The sequence below is a fragment of the Desmodus rotundus genome, chromosome 1, assembly GCF_022682495.2.
Source record: "Desmodus rotundus isolate HL8 chromosome 1, HLdesRot8A.1, whole genome shotgun sequence".
Taxonomy (NCBI): Eukaryota; Metazoa; Chordata; class Mammalia; order Chiroptera; family Phyllostomidae; genus Desmodus; species Desmodus rotundus.
Genome location: NC_071387.1, coordinates 143,844,380 through 143,864,011, shown reverse-complemented (window position 1 = coordinate 143,864,011; position 19,632 = coordinate 143,844,380). Strand labels below are relative to the sequence as shown.

The 19,632-nt window shown below is 34.9% G+C and overlaps 1 protein-coding gene across 2 annotated transcripts in view; it reads right to left on the bottom strand.

Annotated features, from left to right (window-relative positions):
- The window catches only part of MAN2A1 (mannosidase alpha class 2A member 1), a 158,214-nt gene that overhangs the window by 77,354 nt on the left and 61,228 nt on the right, over nt 1-19,632 (bottom strand). For both annotated transcript variants that reach the window (XM_024563305.3, XM_045197679.2), the window contains 4 exons: nt 13,429-13,602; nt 10,565-10,751; nt 6,842-7,019; nt 1,727-1,929 (listed from right to left, as the gene is read on the bottom strand). In XM_024563305.3, coding sequence (XP_024419073.1) covers nt 1,727-1,929; nt 6,842-7,019; nt 10,565-10,751; nt 13,429-13,602 — 742 coding nt within the window. The remainder of the gene's footprint in view (nt 1-1,726; nt 1,930-6,841; nt 7,020-10,564; nt 10,752-13,428; nt 13,603-19,632) is intronic.

Sequence of the window (19,632 nt, the reverse complement as noted above, 5' to 3'; positions counted from 1 at the left end):
TCAAATTATAGTACCCATAGTTACTACTTCACCTTAAATATGTTCAATATATATTAAAATTGAACTAACATTCATAACTCTTTGCCACAAAAAAACACCTGACACTCAAAAATCATTCAGGGGTCCAAAGGAATCTCTACGTTATTTAATACTGCCTCTGTTTTTAGCAGACAATTCAGAATAACATAACAGATAACTAATATTCTATTATTTAGTAAAATGTGCAAATCTCTATAATATGTATTCTTTTATTATAAATACAATAATAATGTATTCATCTGGGCCCTGGCTGGTATGCCTCAGTGGACTGAGTGCTGGCCTTTGAACCAAAAGGTTGCTGGTTCAATTCCCAGTCAGGGCACATGCCTGGGTTGCTGATCTGGTCCCCAGTAGGGGGTGCATGACAGGCAATCACACGTTGATGTTTCTCATCCTCTCTATCTCCCTCCCTTCTCCTCTGTCTAAAAATAAATAAAATCTTTAAAAAATAATGTATTCATCTGGCATATTTGTGAATATCTAAAAACAGTCAAAGAAGGTTAGCCTTTTGTAATAATGATAACAGTAGCACAACAGTAAAATAGTTAAAAAAACATACTATTATACCAAGTACAGCTCTTTAAGAAATTCATGTTTTTTAAAAAATGCTTTCCAAACTGTATTGTTTCCACTAGTGCAAAGAAAAGGGTGGATATAACTTTTTGCTTTTAATACTGAGATCCATCATGAAAATTAATCATCATGAATTCATGATTTGAACTGAACTGAAAATGAATTCATCATGAAAATTAATAGCTGTCCTGGGCTATACACACATACAAATCCCTGGGGTAATTTATCTTTATCAAAAACGAGACTCAGTTACTTAAAACTGTACTCTGCACTGTGATAGCCACCAGCTGCATGTGACTACTTACATTTGAATTAATTAAAATTAAATGAAACTCATCCAGTTCTTCAATCATACTGGTCACATTTCATGCTCAATAGTTATATGTGGCCAGTGGCTGCCACACTAGCCAGTGCAGAAATGGAATATTTCTGACACTGCAGACTGTTCTATTGGACAGTGATTGAAAGCTCTACTGGATAATGCTGGTATACAGTGTTTGTATGTTTTCCATTGACTTTTCTGTCTTCCTCATGTCAGTTTAATTTTTTTTCACTCTGCCTCCATCAGTTCTCATCTCTTATAAGTTTTGTTCTTCTAAGCAGAAAATCACACCTATAGAAATGTGTTTCAAATAAATAAATAAGGACTGAGATGAGGCCTCTAAGGTTCTGTCATCTACAAAATACATTCATTTTGCCATATGTATTTTGGGGCCCACATTTTGGCCACTGACAGGCCCTATTTGCTCCTTTTGACCCATGCCCCCGTTTCCCGTAATTCAGGTAGATTACTGACCTGCAGACACACATGGCAATGTCACTGAATATTATCACGGTGTGCCGATAACACAGGAAATCAATTAAAAAATATAAAACACAGGATTCAGCTCCCAGAAAAACTAATTATATAAACTGCTTTGCCTTCCAGATAAACCCATGTAATAATCTGATTATACTTTGGAGACATAGCTCTGATTTCATTAGAATTTCACAATTACATTAAACACATCCTGGCACTCCATAAATGTTGTACATTACACAAAACTCTACAAAAAGGCTATGACAACATAAAAGACATGAATAACTACGTGCAGCTCTTGGAAGGTAAATGTACCTTAAATGGGATTCCAATATTCTATCCATTCGTTTGTAAAAAGGTCTGGATGTAAAGTAGCCACTCCAGTAATGATCATCCCGGTCAGCGTAAGTGAAAAAATCTCCACTCAGCGCAGGGAACATGGACTGGCTATTCTTTCTGCTAGTTGCATCTTCTTTATCCAGGGCATCAAAATAATCTGATAAAGTCCCAAACTGTATCTAGTTTAAAAAAAAAAAAAAAGGCTGTACTTCAATTATTCATAGTTACCTTAAAATTACTTTTGCACTAAAATGAAAAGTTACTAATAAATATTTAAGATAAGCTTCCAAGTAAAGATGAATATGTGCCTCAGATGTAACAAAACTCAAAAGCAGGGGGAAATACTCAGTGACTCTTACTTGCATCAAGTCCCAAATTAAGCTAAGAGAAAACTTGCATGCCTAAGCAGTTAGAGGAAGAGTTACGTAGATCTTCAAATTTGTGGATCCGAAAAACTCCTCGCATATCTGTAGAATTTCAAAATGTTCAATGATCAGGGCATGGAATAATTCAGAGATGAATGAAAGATGGAGGAAATATCAAAAATAAAAGACATATTTTGAGTAAAATATTCCAGAAGTCTGAAATAATAAGTTTTGTTAGTCATTAAGTACTTTCACATGTCATATGCACATACCCTACTCTGCTCTCCCCTCCCCCTCGGTCTGCATTCCTATAAGGCAGAAGGGAGAAACCCCGAGCACAGCCGGTCATTTTTTTAAAACATGGACTTCCTCTATGAGCAGGTGACAGTGAGTAGAGAGGTAAAACACAAAGAGTAGCAAGCTGAATGCTCAAATGAATAGGTCTTTCTGACTAATGATTTACATTCCCAGTACATAAATTCATCGTTATATGAACTATTTTATTAATCAAAAGAAAAGAGAAACATTATGCCAAACCTTATAAACAAATGTTAAAACAGTGTTTTTAGAAATAGAGAATTCAATAGGGAATGTGTTCCTTTTAATAAAAAAGATGCTAACTTGTGTTGTTTCCTACTTTATACATATACACACAGATATTGAAAGTCATTTTGACTCAGTGTGGCAGAAAAATTATTAAAAGTCGTTCTAAAAAGTGAGTAGCACACTAGCAGAGTGGTTAAGAGCAGCAAAGACCCTGGATCCACGTGGCATGGGTTGGAATCCTATCTCTAACCCTTACCATGTGGTTTTTCATAGTGTCTCTGTCTCTCTGTGTTACAGCTAATGAAGTTCTGAGTAAAATGCTTAGAAACATAACTGGTAAATAATGGTGTAAGTTTTAGCTATTATTTCTCTGTTGCAAATGCAAAATTTCAACTGAAAACACAACATTGGTAATATAAGTATAAATTATTATAATCTTATTGTGATACAACAAATTTTATAACAACAAAATAGATGATTGTTCCTAAATCCTATGTTTACATTAAATAAAAGCAATTTTCAACTATATTATCCACTTTTATCATGGCTTCATCTAATATAGTGTGTCTGGGCAAGTTAATCTGTTTGTGTCTCAGTTTCCTCATCTATCATGGGGATAATTACAGTACCTACCAGAAAATGTTTGGATAATTAAATAAGACAAATAAGGAGAAGCACTTTAAGAAGTTAAGAGCAAATAATCAGTACTTAATAGATTTTAGCTAATATTTTAAGTATTATTTCTTCCTCAATCGCATTACTAGGAAGCAGAATGTACAGATGATCTCAGAAAGGTATAATGTGGCAAAATATTCAGCAATCTAAATATTTCTAAGTTGTACTTGGCTCACCTAAATAATAAGGGATTTCTATTGGATAACAAAAATCCCTTTCATTGCAAATTTTAGGAAACCATGGTATGCTATGGAGTTTATAGTAACAACTGACTATTCCTTTTTAAAACTATTTCAATTAATTTTTATTAGGTAAGATGAAAATACTTCCTACTTTGTAATTTCCGAGAGCAAAGTTTATGTAAGTGGTCTAGTGGATTTTTGCACAAATTCAATTCAGTCTTAAAGAGCTGAAATATAATCTCTATCTCTGCTAGAGTAGTTTCAAAAGAAAATATTTAAAGTAAGTTTTTCTATCCAGTCTCTTGGTAGCTCAAATGAAGTAAATGTTTGGGCCACCTAAAAATACAAGTATAACCAAAGAAAAAATATTTATATGGTTTTTATATTAAACAGCAACAATTAAATCTTAAATATAACCTTAATCTCAACCCCTGTATCAGGACATCATATAGGAAAAATACATAAATTGTTAAGTAAGTTATGATCAATGGCAAACTGGCTCTCTTAGCTAGTATAATATCAATATTTTAGCTATTCAATTACTTCTGCTTTTCCTTCAATTAAAAAAATAGTAAACGTTAAATTTTCAGCTTAGACAAAGTAACTTTAAATATCCCACCAAGAAGATTTATCGTACCAGATAGTAAGATCTATTATAAAGCTGTAGTAATTACACAGGATGAGATTCGTTAGAGACAAAATCGAATAGAGTTTAGACACAGATGCGCATGAATGTAATCTAACTCATCATTAATGACAAAGATGTTGCTGCAGTGCAATAGGGAAACTATGGGTTTTTTTTCAATAAAAAATGCTGAACATCCACATGGGCAAATGGGTATCCTGATTCCTAGCCTCACGTGCTTCACAACAACCAATTCCACATGGACTACAGACCTAAATGTTGAGGGTAAAACAGTAAGGGTTCCAGAGGACATTTTCATAAGAAACGTAAATTCATTACCATGGAATGAACAAAAATTTCTAAATAGAATATAAGCACTAACCATAAAGGAAAATACTGGTTTATTAGATTTAATTAAAATTAAGAATTTGTGTTCATCAAAAGACAGCATTAATTAAATACAGGCTATACAGGGGAAGATAATATTTGCAGAACTTTTATCAGAAAAAAGATTCAATCCAAAATACATAAAGGAACTATAAATGGTTAGAAACTGACAACCCAATTTTAGAAAAAAAATCATCAAAAGACTTAAATAGGCACTTTATAAAAGAATGTACCCAAGTGGCAATAAAGTAAGAGACAGAGGCTCAATGTCATTAACTACCAGGGAAATACAAAATAAAACCAGCACATATTTGTCATAGACAAGAACTAGAAACAACCTAGTCCAGTAACATTAGAATGGATATATGGTAGTATATTATCAAGTGGAAAGAGATACACAGCATTAAAAATGAATGACTACCGCTACATGCAACAACATGGATGAATCTTACAAACATAATGTGGAGCAAAAAAAAGTCACACACAAAATAACACACGCCTAAGATTCCCTTTTCATAAAATTTAAAAAGAGGCAACACTAATCATGGTGACAGAAGTAAAAATATGATTACTTTTGCAGGACTTGGTAATGATTTGCAGATTTCTGACTCTTCCAGGATGCTGTAAATATTCTTGGTCACATGGGGATTTTTAAACTTGAAAACATTCTTTGCACACTTATGGTATGTGCACTTCTCCTATGTATGTGACATTTCAATTTTAAAAATTGCTTAAAGAAATTGTTCCAGTGTACAAACAAAGAAAGAAATAGGTAAAATACTACAATTGGGGTTTAATTCTTCAGTCAGGTCCTTTTATGGATCTCAAAACCATTCCCCAGGAAGATGTAGTTAGAGATAAGATGCCCAAATACAGCCCTAGCTGGTGTGGCTCAGTTGGTTGGAGCATTGTCCTGTAACCAAAGGATTGTAGGTTCGATTCCCAATCAGGGCACATGCCTAGGTTCTGGGTTTGGTCCCCACTGGGGCGCACATAAGAGGCAACTGATTGATGTTTCTCTCCCACATCAATGTTTCCCTCCCCTTCTCTCTCACTTGCTTCTCCTTTCTCTAAAATCAGTATGTCCTTGGATGAGGACAAAAAAAAAAGTACCCACGTACATCATGTGTTCCTCTTATCAAATGTTCATCTTTGAGAACATTCTTATTACAGAGATGATTTAAAAATAATCCTGATGCTCAGAGTTCATAATCTGGTAGAAATTCAGTTTTAAGTATCTTAAATAAACTTGACATTTTATTGATCTATTTGATAGTATTTAAGTTTACTTAATAAACTAATTTTCACTACATAAAATGTGGTCCATTACCAGCTTTCTAATTTCCTACACAGTAACATCACTTCCCTTGTACAGTATTTTCACAGATATTCTACTGCCTGAAAGTTAGTATGTGAATATAATAAACATGTTGGATAACTAATTTTCTCATAAAGGGTCTATTATATAACTCTTGTTTCAATCTTGACTCACACAAAGCATCTGTTAAAAAATGCTTTTAGGAGATTAGGAAAATTTGAATCTATTAATAAATTGTTGCTAATTTTTTAGATGTGATAATGGTATTATGATTATATTTTCAAACAGAATCCTTATCATTTAGAGATACTGAAATGATTACAGATGAAACTATACGACATCTGAAACTTGCTCCAAAACAATCCCAGGGAGAGGAGTGAGACGACGGTGAGGCAGAGCTGCACAAGGAAAGTGACTCTGTGTTGTAGCTAACCCATGGACTGCCGGGTGGCAGGGGGTGTAGTTGTGTTATTCTCATTTAGGGTGCATTTTAAATTTTCCATAAGAAAAAAGAAGCGAAAACTACAGGCAAATGATTAATTTCAGAAGTCTTCTCATCTAAGAAAAATGCTAGTGTATCCTCTGGACATTTGTTTGCAAAATTCATGACACGTTCATCTTCATCTGCGGTCACAACACTAAATCACAAAAATGCAATTGTCAGAGAGAAACAATAAATTGTCAATGCTGGTAGAAAAACAGAGTACCATTGAAAAATGAGGATCACAACTTAGCAGGTACATGTTTTCAACCACATAAAAGTAATGGTCCTCTAAACTTCATGGAGTGGTGGTAGGAAATGGAAGACTTTGGACATGGAACTAGAGTAGCAGGTGATTTTCCTCTTCATGAATTACACTCGTACACAAGAACTAAATGTTCTAAGAAATACTGGGATGTGGGACAAAGCAACTCAGGCTATTCTTTCAGTTTCATTTAATAATGAAGGCTCAACTTCAAATACAGCATCATAATTATGTATTTTCTCATTACCTTAACATTATACCGAGGTTGAGAATTCATATAATCAAAAAGCAGCTGATAATTCTTGAACTGATGATCCCATTCAGTGCGTTCACAGTAGCGGAAATCATCTCCGAGCGGCGCTAGGACAACTGTAGTGCGGAAAAGTTTTGACTTCTTTCGGTACTGATCTAGAAGCATCTCAGCCCTACAAAATTTAAAAAAAAAAATAGTATTAAGGAAAGAACAATGGACAACTTATTAAAAGTATATTATATTAAAAGAAATTGTCTATTTTACCTATGTCATAGGTTAGTGTGATTTATGAAGCAGATTTTTTAACATAGTAATTTTCCTATCTATTTAAAATATTCATAAGTTCCTAATCAGATGGAAAAACCTATAGCTTCTCAAAGGATTATTTTTAGAGAAAGAAAGTCACACACCAACTTTGGGATATAATTACTAGGGCATCAATGTCCTCTGAAAGCCCAGCCAGAGACTGGATCCCACATGGTCCACAAAGACAATAAATTGGATTTCTCAACTATGTGAACTTTGAAGTTTGATTTGATTTAGTATCTCTTTCTCTTATACTAAAATGCCTGATCAAACATATGAAAAATATAGTTTGAATAAAACCAATTATAGACCCATATTTCCTTTCTTAAAGGTAGAAAATCAATTCACTTAACACCTGCCATCAATAATCTCGGTATTTTTCATGCTGTCCTCAATACTGATTGAGAGATACAGCTCAGGACCCGAGTGAGCTACTTTGTTTTCTACGTCCCTGGGCTCTAACCCATGACTCAAAAGGTCAGCTAAACACAACTTGCTGATATGTTTTATATTTCATATTCTAGTATTCTGCAGGAAACCCTTTGGAAAATGCTGAATGGGCACCAACTGAGGAAGTCTGAGAATAGAAACAAGTAGAAAGGGCTTATGAAAATAAAATTAAACAAGCAGAACTAGAGTAGTTCTCCATGTTTATAAAACCAAAGCTTAAGAAATTAATGATAAATGACAAATATGCTTTTCACCAAGTATTCCAATTTTCACTTCAAGGATGATCCAGAAGTAAATTCTAATTCACAATGTAAAAACTTATGAAAGAAACTCAAAGGACGTCAATGATGGAAAGAGGCATTTTATAGAAAGTATGAAAAAACATTCAATTAAATTGAGAACCTCACACGATCTCTTTATAGCAATAATCTCTAATTATTTAGAGATTACAAGTTTTGCTTTACAAGTATTAAAACTGCTTTACAAGTATTAAATGATTAGCAAAAATTTAATAGCTTGATAAATATAACCAGAATGTTCAGATAACTTAATGTACATTTTTCTGAGATTATCATTAGTTAGAGTACTTAATTTTTACTAGTAATATTTTTACTTACTAATATTCTAAGTTTACCAAAAACAATTTCAGATTATTACTTATAGTTAAAAAATACATACAAGATTAATCACATAGAAAGATAAGAAAGACCAAAAGAAATAAGAGTAAAAAACAAATATATAAATCATAAGTGCGTGACATACCATGATTGGGCATTCAACAATATCCCTCAGACAACCAGCATAGAAGAGAATATGTGATCATTTAAACACATCCCAGAGTTTACTACTTTACTTGTACACGTGTACAACACATAAAATGAAAGGAATCACCAATCTTAACGATGTGCCTTTTCCACTCAGCAACGATCCTAACTTTCAAGCTTCTGCTCAGAAAGTGTCAACACCAGGGAAGCCAAGGGACCAACCGACACCATCTGGCAGTGGATACTCACTAAATATATGGTTTAAAGTGGTGATGAATGAATTGACCGACATCACATTTGAGGATGCGCAGCTGTAATTTGCTCTTCACTTACTCTACCAGGTAAGTAATGTCAACTCAAGCAGAACCAGGAAAATCATCTAACATGTAAATCATCATCATATGTAACATACATGGTTCTATACCAAAAACTGAAATTGACGAAGAATGGTATTTCTTTATATTCAAAGTAGAGGAACCTGCTGAACTAAATGTATCAAATGTATCACCTGTATAATGCAGTTAAATTTCACTTTCTTTAGGATGTTAAAAAGTCAAGTGCCACTAAGATGGAAAGTCTGTGTTAGATCCCCATTCATCACAAAGTTCAAAACAAAGGTGATATTTGGCTGTGAAATAACCAGCAGGGTTAAAATTTCAAGACTTAGAATAATATTTTTTAATCTACACAAGTATTACACAGATTCATTTACCCGTATGGCCCCAGGTACCTGGAAACCACTTTCAGAATCACTGGAACTGAATGAGCACAAGGTATGCTCTTGAAAGGTCAGATGAACAGCAAAAGGATTACACATTAAAATGCCTTTCAGGTACTCGCAGCAGCCCGCCCCTCCAAAAAAAGAGGGGGTTCATAATACCTATGGGTATACTGGGACTCCCCAAATGAAGAGCTTCTGGCTATACCCTTCAAGCAATTCCCTATCCCTGACTACCTGAGCTGAGAGGATTAGTGTAAATACCTGATTCAGTGACAAACAGCTGTTTTCTCAAGGAAACAGGCAGGCCAACCCTGCCCCGCCCCCCCCCACCTCTTCCTACATAATATACTGGACTATTTTCTCTATCTAGCCTAACCCCTGAAAGTAGGCTGTCTGTTCAGTGTTCCTCAATGATTCTCCCTGCTGTAGGAACCAGGAAAATGAAACAATTAATCCCTAATCTTGGATAGTTTCTCAAAACCACTGTGAAAGTCAGACTTTGATGGTAAGGATCCATGCTTTAAGGAGGCAGCCATGCTAAAATAAAACGCTTCTATGTCCACCACCGAGGTTCACACTGGAGTAATTTCTTTATGATCACAAGGAGTTGCTCTAGGCAAAGAGATCCAATCTCACCTTCCTCCTCACACTCGTTATTTAAAAAACAATTTTTTAAATAAATACATTTGACAAAGCACAGTGCAAAGATCTTATTTTATTTAAAAGGCCATATTGTTTGTCTAGCAGAATTGAGTGGTTTATATAATAACACACGTTTTATTTTAATGCATTCAGTATATGCCACTAATTTTTAAGCGGAGAAATCAAATTTTAAAAGCACCAAAATAAGCAATATATGGAACTTGATTTAATAATTCCATCATCAGCACAATTTTCTTTAAAATATGTTCACTGCTTTGATTTTTACTTAAGTATCTTTAGGTATAAATATTTCTAATTAAAGTTTTCTGTAATTCAAACACATCACAAAGATGCAAAGAGGTATATTCATCAGGCTAGGCAGCATTCACTATTACTGAAATTGTTATTAAGGGAACAAATAATTACACTCTTTATGTGTTCCATTTCAATAAATATGGGCTTGCAGTTGGGTTGCTTTTCTTACCAATTTATACAATAGAGAGCAGAAATTTTATTATCAACAAAAGTATATGAAATCAATCAAACACAGAAGACTTTTATAATGAGGGCAAAGGAGAGAGTAGTAACAGTTCATTATCCATTATCCGTTGTATATTGATCTACTATTGTTCACTTTCCATTAAGCCTTAGCACGTAACAGGCATCATCAAGGCTCTGGCATTTTTTAGTTGCTTTACATCTATCTGGTTTGAATGAAAACCCTGAATGAGGATAATGTTGGCTACTGAAGCCCATTTATTCACCCCTTCAGCAACAAGCAACTAATGCTTGTTTGTTCAAGATGTTGTCATATGAAATGTATTATTTTCATACCTGTTTTGGACATTTCCAAGATATATTGTTTCCGGGGGGACTCCCCAGGGACAACCAAATCTGCCTCCTGGAAGCCGTTTAAAATCAAACTGGCAGCATATTTTAGGATCAGGTCCGCAAGTGTGAGGGATGTCATAGCTGTAGAAGGGCATCATGTGGCAAAAAATATCTGTGACAGATCCCAGATCTAAAATAAAGAGCCAACAGACAAACCTGCATTTATAAATTTTGTTTTCCCAAAACTCTTCAAAATGCCAGACTTTATACTTACATAATGTAAGCTCTGCCCTAAATCAACAATCCCTTTAACTCCTAGCACCATATACCCCAGCAGTACTGAATGACCACCAGCCTAAAGTAAGATACACCTGAGTAAGATCTACCTCTTATATTTAAACTTAGCAGAGGCAGAAAAGCCCCATTATGAACCAGCATCTGATGACCTGAATGATACATACTGAGCAGAAGCAAAATTTATAATCAGCTCATCCAAAATTATGGCCATGGCCACCCCTGGCTTCCAGCTCCTGCCACACCTGTTCCCACCTCCTGTAACAGGATACACTGAGAGAAATCATTAGCTGCAGAGGCTGGGTGAGAAGAGAAGAAGGAAGTAAAAGAGGAAACAGAAAGAAGGGGGTGCTTGTGATAATAGTGGGCAAATTCCTATCTACTTCTCACAGTAAGAAGAAGGAAGCACAACCAGTAGAGTTCATGGAATTGCCCCAGTGCTCACCAATAAAGAGCCAACGGGACTTTCCACCAAGATGGGAGCATAAGAAAAGAAGGATTTTCAAAAATGAAACCAGCAAACAAAAAAATATGGAAAACAAGCACTGATTCCTGATGCAGAATGGTTTTTAATTAAAATACAAATGCCAGCAAGGTGTTGATATAACTGGCCTTGAGTTCAGAAGCCAACCACCTAGTGAGACTGAAAGGTTTAACCAGCAGTTAAAAGTTGTTATCTTTGTATGATCCCAACCCGTGAATAGCTCCCCCCTTTATTTCTTCATGGGTTCCAAATTTTCAAAAATGGGTATGTGTTACTTTTATAATAAAGACAGACAAAAGAAAAAAGAGAGGACAAAAGAAAGCAACATTCGTATTTAAAAAATGAACACTGCTTCATTAAGGATCAGAACACAAAAAAGCTCACCTTAATTGCAAAACATAATATTAAAGCAATGTATTCAAATCTACCAGGTAAATCCTAAAATATTTCAGTTTTTTACCTCTCCATTTAGCTTAAGTAAGTGCTAATTCTGTCCCAAATTTTAAAGTTATTATAATCTGTTATCATTCTTTGCTGCCAGCTGTTTCCCTGAACCATGTCTTGAGTGTGAAACCATGGATGCTGGTCACTAAAATGCTTACTATCTGCACAGAGGTTGTTACAAGTCTCGGAACTGATGGAACTTCCTCCTCCTTTCTCCTGCGATCAAGGACACACTCACCCCACTCTTTCTTCTCACACCACACTATTTAGTGGTCCACGCACAAATTTTAGTTTTTCTGCTACATTCAGTGTTGTTTGTTTTTTATCAAATGAGACTATAATTTCCTGACAGGCAAGGACGTTTTCTATTTTCTTCCAAGCTTGGTATTAACTACATAAAAGTGCTCAGTAATTCTTTGTTGACTAATATTTATGGGAAATTGGAATGTAGGCAATAGTTTAAGTAGGGCTCCCTCAAATTAAGAATCCTTTTGTAAAAAAATCAATATGCTCCTTTGCATTTGATCAAACCCTCTACAAGTTCTTGTTTTCCCTACAGATTTAATTTTCCAAAATAAAAAATTATATAGCTATCTTCTTTCCTTATTGAAACACAGCAGTACATACAAGAAAGCTACATCTAGATTTACAAATTATTTTTCTAAAACACTTAAGAGGGGGAACTAGATTACACAAGAAAGCAAGTATGACGTAATGTAGTAATTCTGAACATTGTTTTAGCAACTAAATCCTTTTTCTCAGGTGAAATCTGACTGAGAAGTCAATCCTGGGAAGGCAGTGTGTGACAAGGTTTAGGAGCCTTGGCTCCAGAACTGATTCAAGTCTCAGCTCTGTAGCCACTCCTGTGTAACTTTTGACAAATGACTTCACATCTCTAAGCCTCTACTTCTTCACTATACAGAAGGGATAGGATAATAATAGACCCTGAAGTAAAGAATTATTTTGCAGATCTAATGAGAGAGGTAGTACAAGGCACACAATACAATGCATGACCCCTAATAAAGAATAAAAAATAAATTTAAAATAAGGTGTTCTGAATTTTAAATAGGGGTGGGAAAAGCAAAAGCCTCCCAACAGACCTAAATGTTTTCTCTTCTCCCCCAACAAACAGCTGCAGAAGTGTGTCCTTGGAAGGCCTGAGTGTCCACAAAACACAGTTAGAAACTAAGCAATATGGGTAATATAAGAGCTGGTCTCAGAGGACAGGACTATGGTTTTAAAAGACAGTTTTTACTAGATACAATGACAAGAAAGAAAGAAGGAAAAAAACAATGGCTAAACATGAGACAAATGATTTGATATTAGTTCTAAGACATGCTCAATTTTGTGATAAAACAGGTCCTTTTTAAAATAGAAGTGAAAGTATTATTTGCAAAAGATTAATTCCTTCTACTTATTTCCTTTATGCATAAGAGTCTACAAAGTTCTATAGATAAATATTTTCACCACTGCTTAAAAGAATGCTGGCATGCATACAAAGGAAAAATAAGAATGTGCACCTTCAGGCAACCTGATTTTCAAGAATGACATTCTGATTAAAACCCATAATGGCATGAGTTCATAACCCTTATGAAATAGCTCCCAGGTCAAGTGAGAACTTCAACTTTCATCAAATCCTACATACCCCAATTCTGTCTCCAAAAAAACTCCAGCGTTTTATGCAAAGCAAAATGTTTCTTAACTGCATAATGCACTCTCTGGATAAGCATGTGAGAAAATCCAGCTCGGTTTAGAAGATAAGCCATTGTTGGTGAATGTCCAAAAGGATCAATAGACCAACCAGACCGAGGTTTCACTCCTGTTGGAGAAAACAAAACAAAACAAGTGTTATTTCTTTTTAATCAACAAATGAAATAAAGAGAAATCACAACGTATTCAGACCCAGAGGTCTATGGTCTCCTCGGTTTGAAGACAAAGGGACTGCCCAGCATTCGCCCTTAGGAGCACTCCCAGCAGGACTCTCTGCAGGGAGGGCCCTGCCACTGCCAAGTCTCCCAGGCAGGGGATCACAGTGGCAGTTAAATCAGTTGATGCTGAAATAAGCACTCTGACACCTTATAGATATTAAAAAACTCCTGGCATTCAATGGAGCTGGAGAAACAAACAGAATCAAGTCTTCCCTCTAGGGTCTCACAGTCCTATCTTCTGTGAAGCTCCGTAGCCCCTCAATTTGCTATTTTGCAATAAAGGCAAGTAAGCTAACTCATTTCACCTTGTACTCCCAAATCCCAACATTAAGAAATTTTTAGGCTGTCTTTTATGCCTTTCAACTATTCCAAATCATCTTATTAAAAAGTGGCAGAACTGATCAAAATAACTATCACATTTCACTAAATCTTAAGTTTTTTTGCATTTAAATTTTTTTTTCAATTACAGTTTGCATTCAATATTACTCTGTATCAATTTCAGATGTATAGCATGGTGGTGAAACAATCACATACTTTACAGAGTGGTCCCCTGATATTTCAAGCACACACCTGGCCCCATACATAGTTATTACAGTATTACTGAGTACATTTCCCAACACTGTGCTGTAATTTACATCTCTGTGACGATTTGGTAACTACCAATTTGTACTTGCTAATCCCTTCACTTTTTTCACCCAGTCTCCCAAGGTCCCTCCCATCTGTCAACATTCTGTTTTCTCTTTTTGATGCTGGTGCATTCTCTCTACCTAAAAGATGTCAATAGAGTTTTCGCACTTTACTCCCACCAATGTTAAAAGCCATCGACTAAAGATATATCTCAATTTCAGAGGAGAAAATGTAATAAATAAATAAATGCACAGATTAGAATTGATGAAATATGATTATTCATTTGGCATAATACAAATCTGATCTTTTATTTATTCAGGATTCTCAAAGAAGTCATCTACATGCAACCTATAAATCAACATAAATAATATTACTGTGTGTATTTTTTATTCGAACGCCTATTTAGCACCTTCCATATAACTAAGGCTATGACAGGCCCTCGGATTACAGAAATAAATTGATCTTATTTCTGACTCTAGTTGCAGACACTATCATGCAAATAAGCGTACACAGAGTAACAGAAAAGACAGCAGCAGGAAGGCCTCTGCAGAGCAATACTGAAGATGAGCACTGAGTTGGGAAACCAGCAGAAAAGACTGAGAATGGAATGTCAGAACTCTCAGAGGACCAAGACTATGCATCAGAACTTAAAAACTGACCACATAAAATTTGTGCATCTGACATATGAACTTTATCTCCAAAATCTGTAAAGAAATCTTGAAGTCTGCTCAGTAATTTTTGGTGGTACTATGGGTTTAATAATTCTGAAACTACCTTCTATGTATTCAAAGACTAAACAAATTAGGACAAGCTTTTCCCTGCTAAAAAAGGAACCACAAACAAGTAAACGTGGGAGACTGGAATATACCCATGATACTGAATTAAAATAGGAAATATCCGTACTAAGTCATGGTTTTTAATACATACGCACACACACACTTCCTAGCTCAGTGCACTAAAAGAGCCTAAATACAGTTAACACCTAAGTACCAATGAGCTCACTGCAGCTTCCACATCTGGATCTCTAAACACTGTGCTCCATTAAAAATAACCTTAAAGAAATGGTTTATCCCAGGCTTGAGGCTGGAAAGTACAATGTAAGCCTGGGATATATTCTTATGCCATACATTAAAAAAATGGTCAAAGAATCATGGGAACATATTAAATTAACTCAGGAGACAGCCTAAAGAGGCTTCCACTGGCCACATTTGGGACAAAAGAGTAGTCAAAATAAATAATAAGAGTGCTGGATTATAACCCATTGAATAAAATAAGAATCCATGAGCCTATAAATAAATAGAAAATAAAAAAGAAATGCTTCCTGTTAGTAGATTGCCAACTAATAATTATAGAATGAAGTTAGGAAATCACCAATAGATCCTAAAACTAAAACATAAAGTTTAATGAGGACCATGATATTTACCTATTCTCAATGTATCTCACACAAATTAGTTATTAAATAGAAAGGAGAAAATAAAACAATACAGCAAAGAAACTTAACAGACACAACTTAAGCAATCTATCAAGGCCAACGTGACTGATACTGGAACACAGACATCACGATCCTCCTGATAGGATGTACCGAGGACAACAGAACATCACCACAGCGGTATTCTAGCAATCTAGCAAAATAAATGTGTTAGGTTAGATCAGGTAGGTAGGTAGGTAGGTAGGTAGATAGATGATAGATAGATAGATTGCTAGGAAGGAGAGAATAAAAAATAGCCAGAAGCTAAACCATAAGGAAATAGACAAACTAAAATTGACTAACTTTCTACACCAGAGACCTGTATTCCTCAAAAATATCAAGGTCAAGTAATCCAAAGAAAGCCTGAAGAACAGTTCTAGATTAAAGAAAAAGAGACATGACTAAATGCAATACTGGACCCTAGACTGGAAGGTGGAAATAAAATCAGCTTTTATAAAAAATATTACTGAAACAATTTACAAAATTTGAATATAGCTTATGAAACAGACTATAGTAGTTTATCACTGCTAACATTGCTGATTTGATAACTACCTTCTTATTATAGAAGATAATGTCCTTATTTTGTAGAAAATATACAATAAAGGATTGAGAAATAAAGGGACAATATGTCTCCAACTTACTCTCAAATGATTCATAAAAAGATGCATGTGAATCTAAGTACAGGATATATGGGAGCCCTTCCCAAGCACTATCATGCAACTTCTTCTAACTTTGAAATATCAAAATTAAGTTATAAAATAAAAAATACATGTTGTCCCAAATAACAAGGGCAGAATAAGCTTATAAAACAAAAGTAAAAATTAACATCTTATGCTAGTGATGTCTGAAATTTTAGCATTGCTGGTGATCTTATTAAACATTTCCATATCAAAACCACTTGATCCACAGGAGTAGCAACTGGGCTGCAATAAATTATAGAATCCCTAAGAGGTAATAATGTAAAAGGGAATGTAAACTACATTTTTAAAAACTTTGACATAAAAGGAGGTTTGTGCTAAGCAGAAACCTGAAACCAGTATCCCACTAGGGTTTTTCTTGTTGTAAGCAATTGTTTTTTAAAAAAGGGGGAAATTAAGAAAAACTACATATAAGAAAAACTGAAAATTTTATTAGCCAATTAAACCAGGAAAGGTCACAGAAAATATTTTTGTGCCGTTATGCAAGATTAAGATTACCAAAATATGTTAAGAGTAAAAACTTGTTAAGAAAAATTACAGAAAACAATCATTTAAAAGAACACACCCATCAATTTTTGGCAAACCTACTAGACTTAAAAATTAGAACATGAGTAATATAAATAATATAACTAATAAAACTGAATCATTTCAGGTACATTTAATATTAAAGCTTAAGTGAAGTCAGAGAATAGCTACAAAAATGGATATTTTGGGCAAAAGACAACCTTAAAAACTCAAACTCATAAAAGTTTATAATGGTCCAATTTGTGTAATAAAGTTCATAAAAGCATACCATAACCAAATGTAAAAATAAAGTCTACAAAATAATGTTGTTCTAAACTGCTCAGAAAATAAAACTGAGCACACTAATTTAAAGATGTGGCCGAAGCTACAATAAGAAGAAACTCCATATTTTTAAATGTGTTCATTATCTAAATGTAATAGCTACAACCATAAAACTCCTAGAAAAAAAATACACAGGAATAATTCCTCATGACCTTGGGTTAGAAAACGGTTTCTTAAATATGACATCAAAAACACAAGTGATAAAGGGAAAATAAACTGGATTTCATAAAAATTAAAACTTTTGGTCATCAAAGGACACCTTCAAGAAACTGAAACAATAATCCACAGAATGGAAAAATATTTTTGCAAATCATTATCTGACAGAGAACTTGTATTCTGACTATAGAAAAACTCTTCCAAGTCAACAGTAAAAAGAACTGCCCCCCTCAACTTCCCCCCCAATTTTAAAAGTAGGCAAATAATTCGAATTGACATTTCTCTGAAAAAAATACACAAATCACCAATATACACATGAAAAGATGTTTAACATCATTAGTCTTTAGGGAAATGCATATCAAAACCACAATAAAATACTATTTCATATACACTAATATGGCTAAGACAAAAAAGAAGACAATACCCAATGTTGTTGAAGATGTGGAGAAGTTAAATTAGAATCCTCATATACCACTGTAGGAATGGTAATGCTGTAGCCATTTGGAAAACTAATTAGGCAGCTCTTCAAAATGCTAAATACAGAGTTATCATGTGACCCAGCAGTTCCATTCCTGGGCATATTACTTCCAAAATTAAAACATATGTCTTCACAAAAACTTAACACAAATGTATGGTAGTAGCATTATTCATAGTCATCAAAAAGGAGAACAATCAAAATGTTCACTAACTGAAGAATAAAAAAAAAGTTATTCAGCTCTCAAAAGGAATGAAGCCCTGATCCATGCTCCAGCATGGATCGATCTTGAAAACGTAATGGCAGGTGAAAAGAACCAGCCATAAAGGCGATGTATGATTCCACTTGAGTGAGATGTCCAGTATAGTCAAACCTATACATGGAAAAAGCAGGTTAGTAGTTGCCGGGCCTGAGGCATGGAGGGGAGTTGTCAGAAAGGGATGTGATTACTAATGAGTAAGAGGTTTCTTTTTGGGATGTTGAAAAAGTCCTAAAAATAGATGGTGGTGATGGTTGCACAATTCTGTGAAAATACTCAGAATTACTGAACAGTATGAGGGGGGACCCAAAAGAACCTGGAATTCATTTATAAAAAATTGTGTATTCATTCTCACATGTTTAGACTTCAGTCGCCTTCAAAGTGCTCTCTCCATTTGATGCAACACACCCGTCAAGACGTTTTTGCCACTGCTCAAAATAGTTTTTGAACTTGTTGGTTTTGATGCCTTTTAGTGCTTCTGCCATTTTTTGAATGGGAAAACATTTCCCATTGAGGACTTTTTTCATCCAGGGAAACAAAAAAAAGTCACGCAGGGAGAAATCAGCTGAATAAGGGAGTGTAGGGCATGTGGGTCATGACATTTTTGATCAAAAATTGCTGAACACTCAGCGTGGTGCGGGCAGGTGCACTTGCAAATCACCCATCATGAAATGGGCAAACACTTTAAAAGAGTTTTCAAAAAAAATTCACTGAAGCCAAACGCAGCCTCTCACAATAACACCAGCTGGCACACTGATACAGATGGGTACCTAGAACACTCACCTAGTGGGGGAAGCCTGTGCTACAAGAGGCCCACCCTCCAGAAGATAATTGTGGTTTTTTGGGGGGTCCCCCTTTGTACACCACAAATGAGTGGATTTTATGTGAAACAATAAATTTATAAGAAGAAAATGTAGGCTGAGCACAAGAAGCCAGGTCTAAAAGAGGTAGTCTATATATACAAGTTCTGAAATAGGCAAAAATAATCTACAGTGATAGAAATCAGAAAGCAGTTGCCTATAGGGGGAGAGTTGAGGAAAATAAGGAACCTTCTAGAGTGATGAAGGTATGGGTTAAATTGGTAATATATTTGTCAAAACTGAAACTGTACGGTTAAGATTTATATGTTGCACTGCATGTAAATTATGTCAATAAAAGCTAAACATAAAGAACAAATCCACAAAAAATGAATATTCTTAGTTTACAATACTCTTGCTTAGAAAGTAGCACTGTGTAGGGCGTCTCCAAGTCCACTTCCCAGTTTAGTGACTACTTAAGAAAATTTATAGGACTCGGCATAGAGCCATACTCACAGCTATGATTTATTACTGTGAAAGAATACAAAACAAAGTCAGCAAAAGGAAAAGGCAAGGGCGCAGTCCACAGGAAACT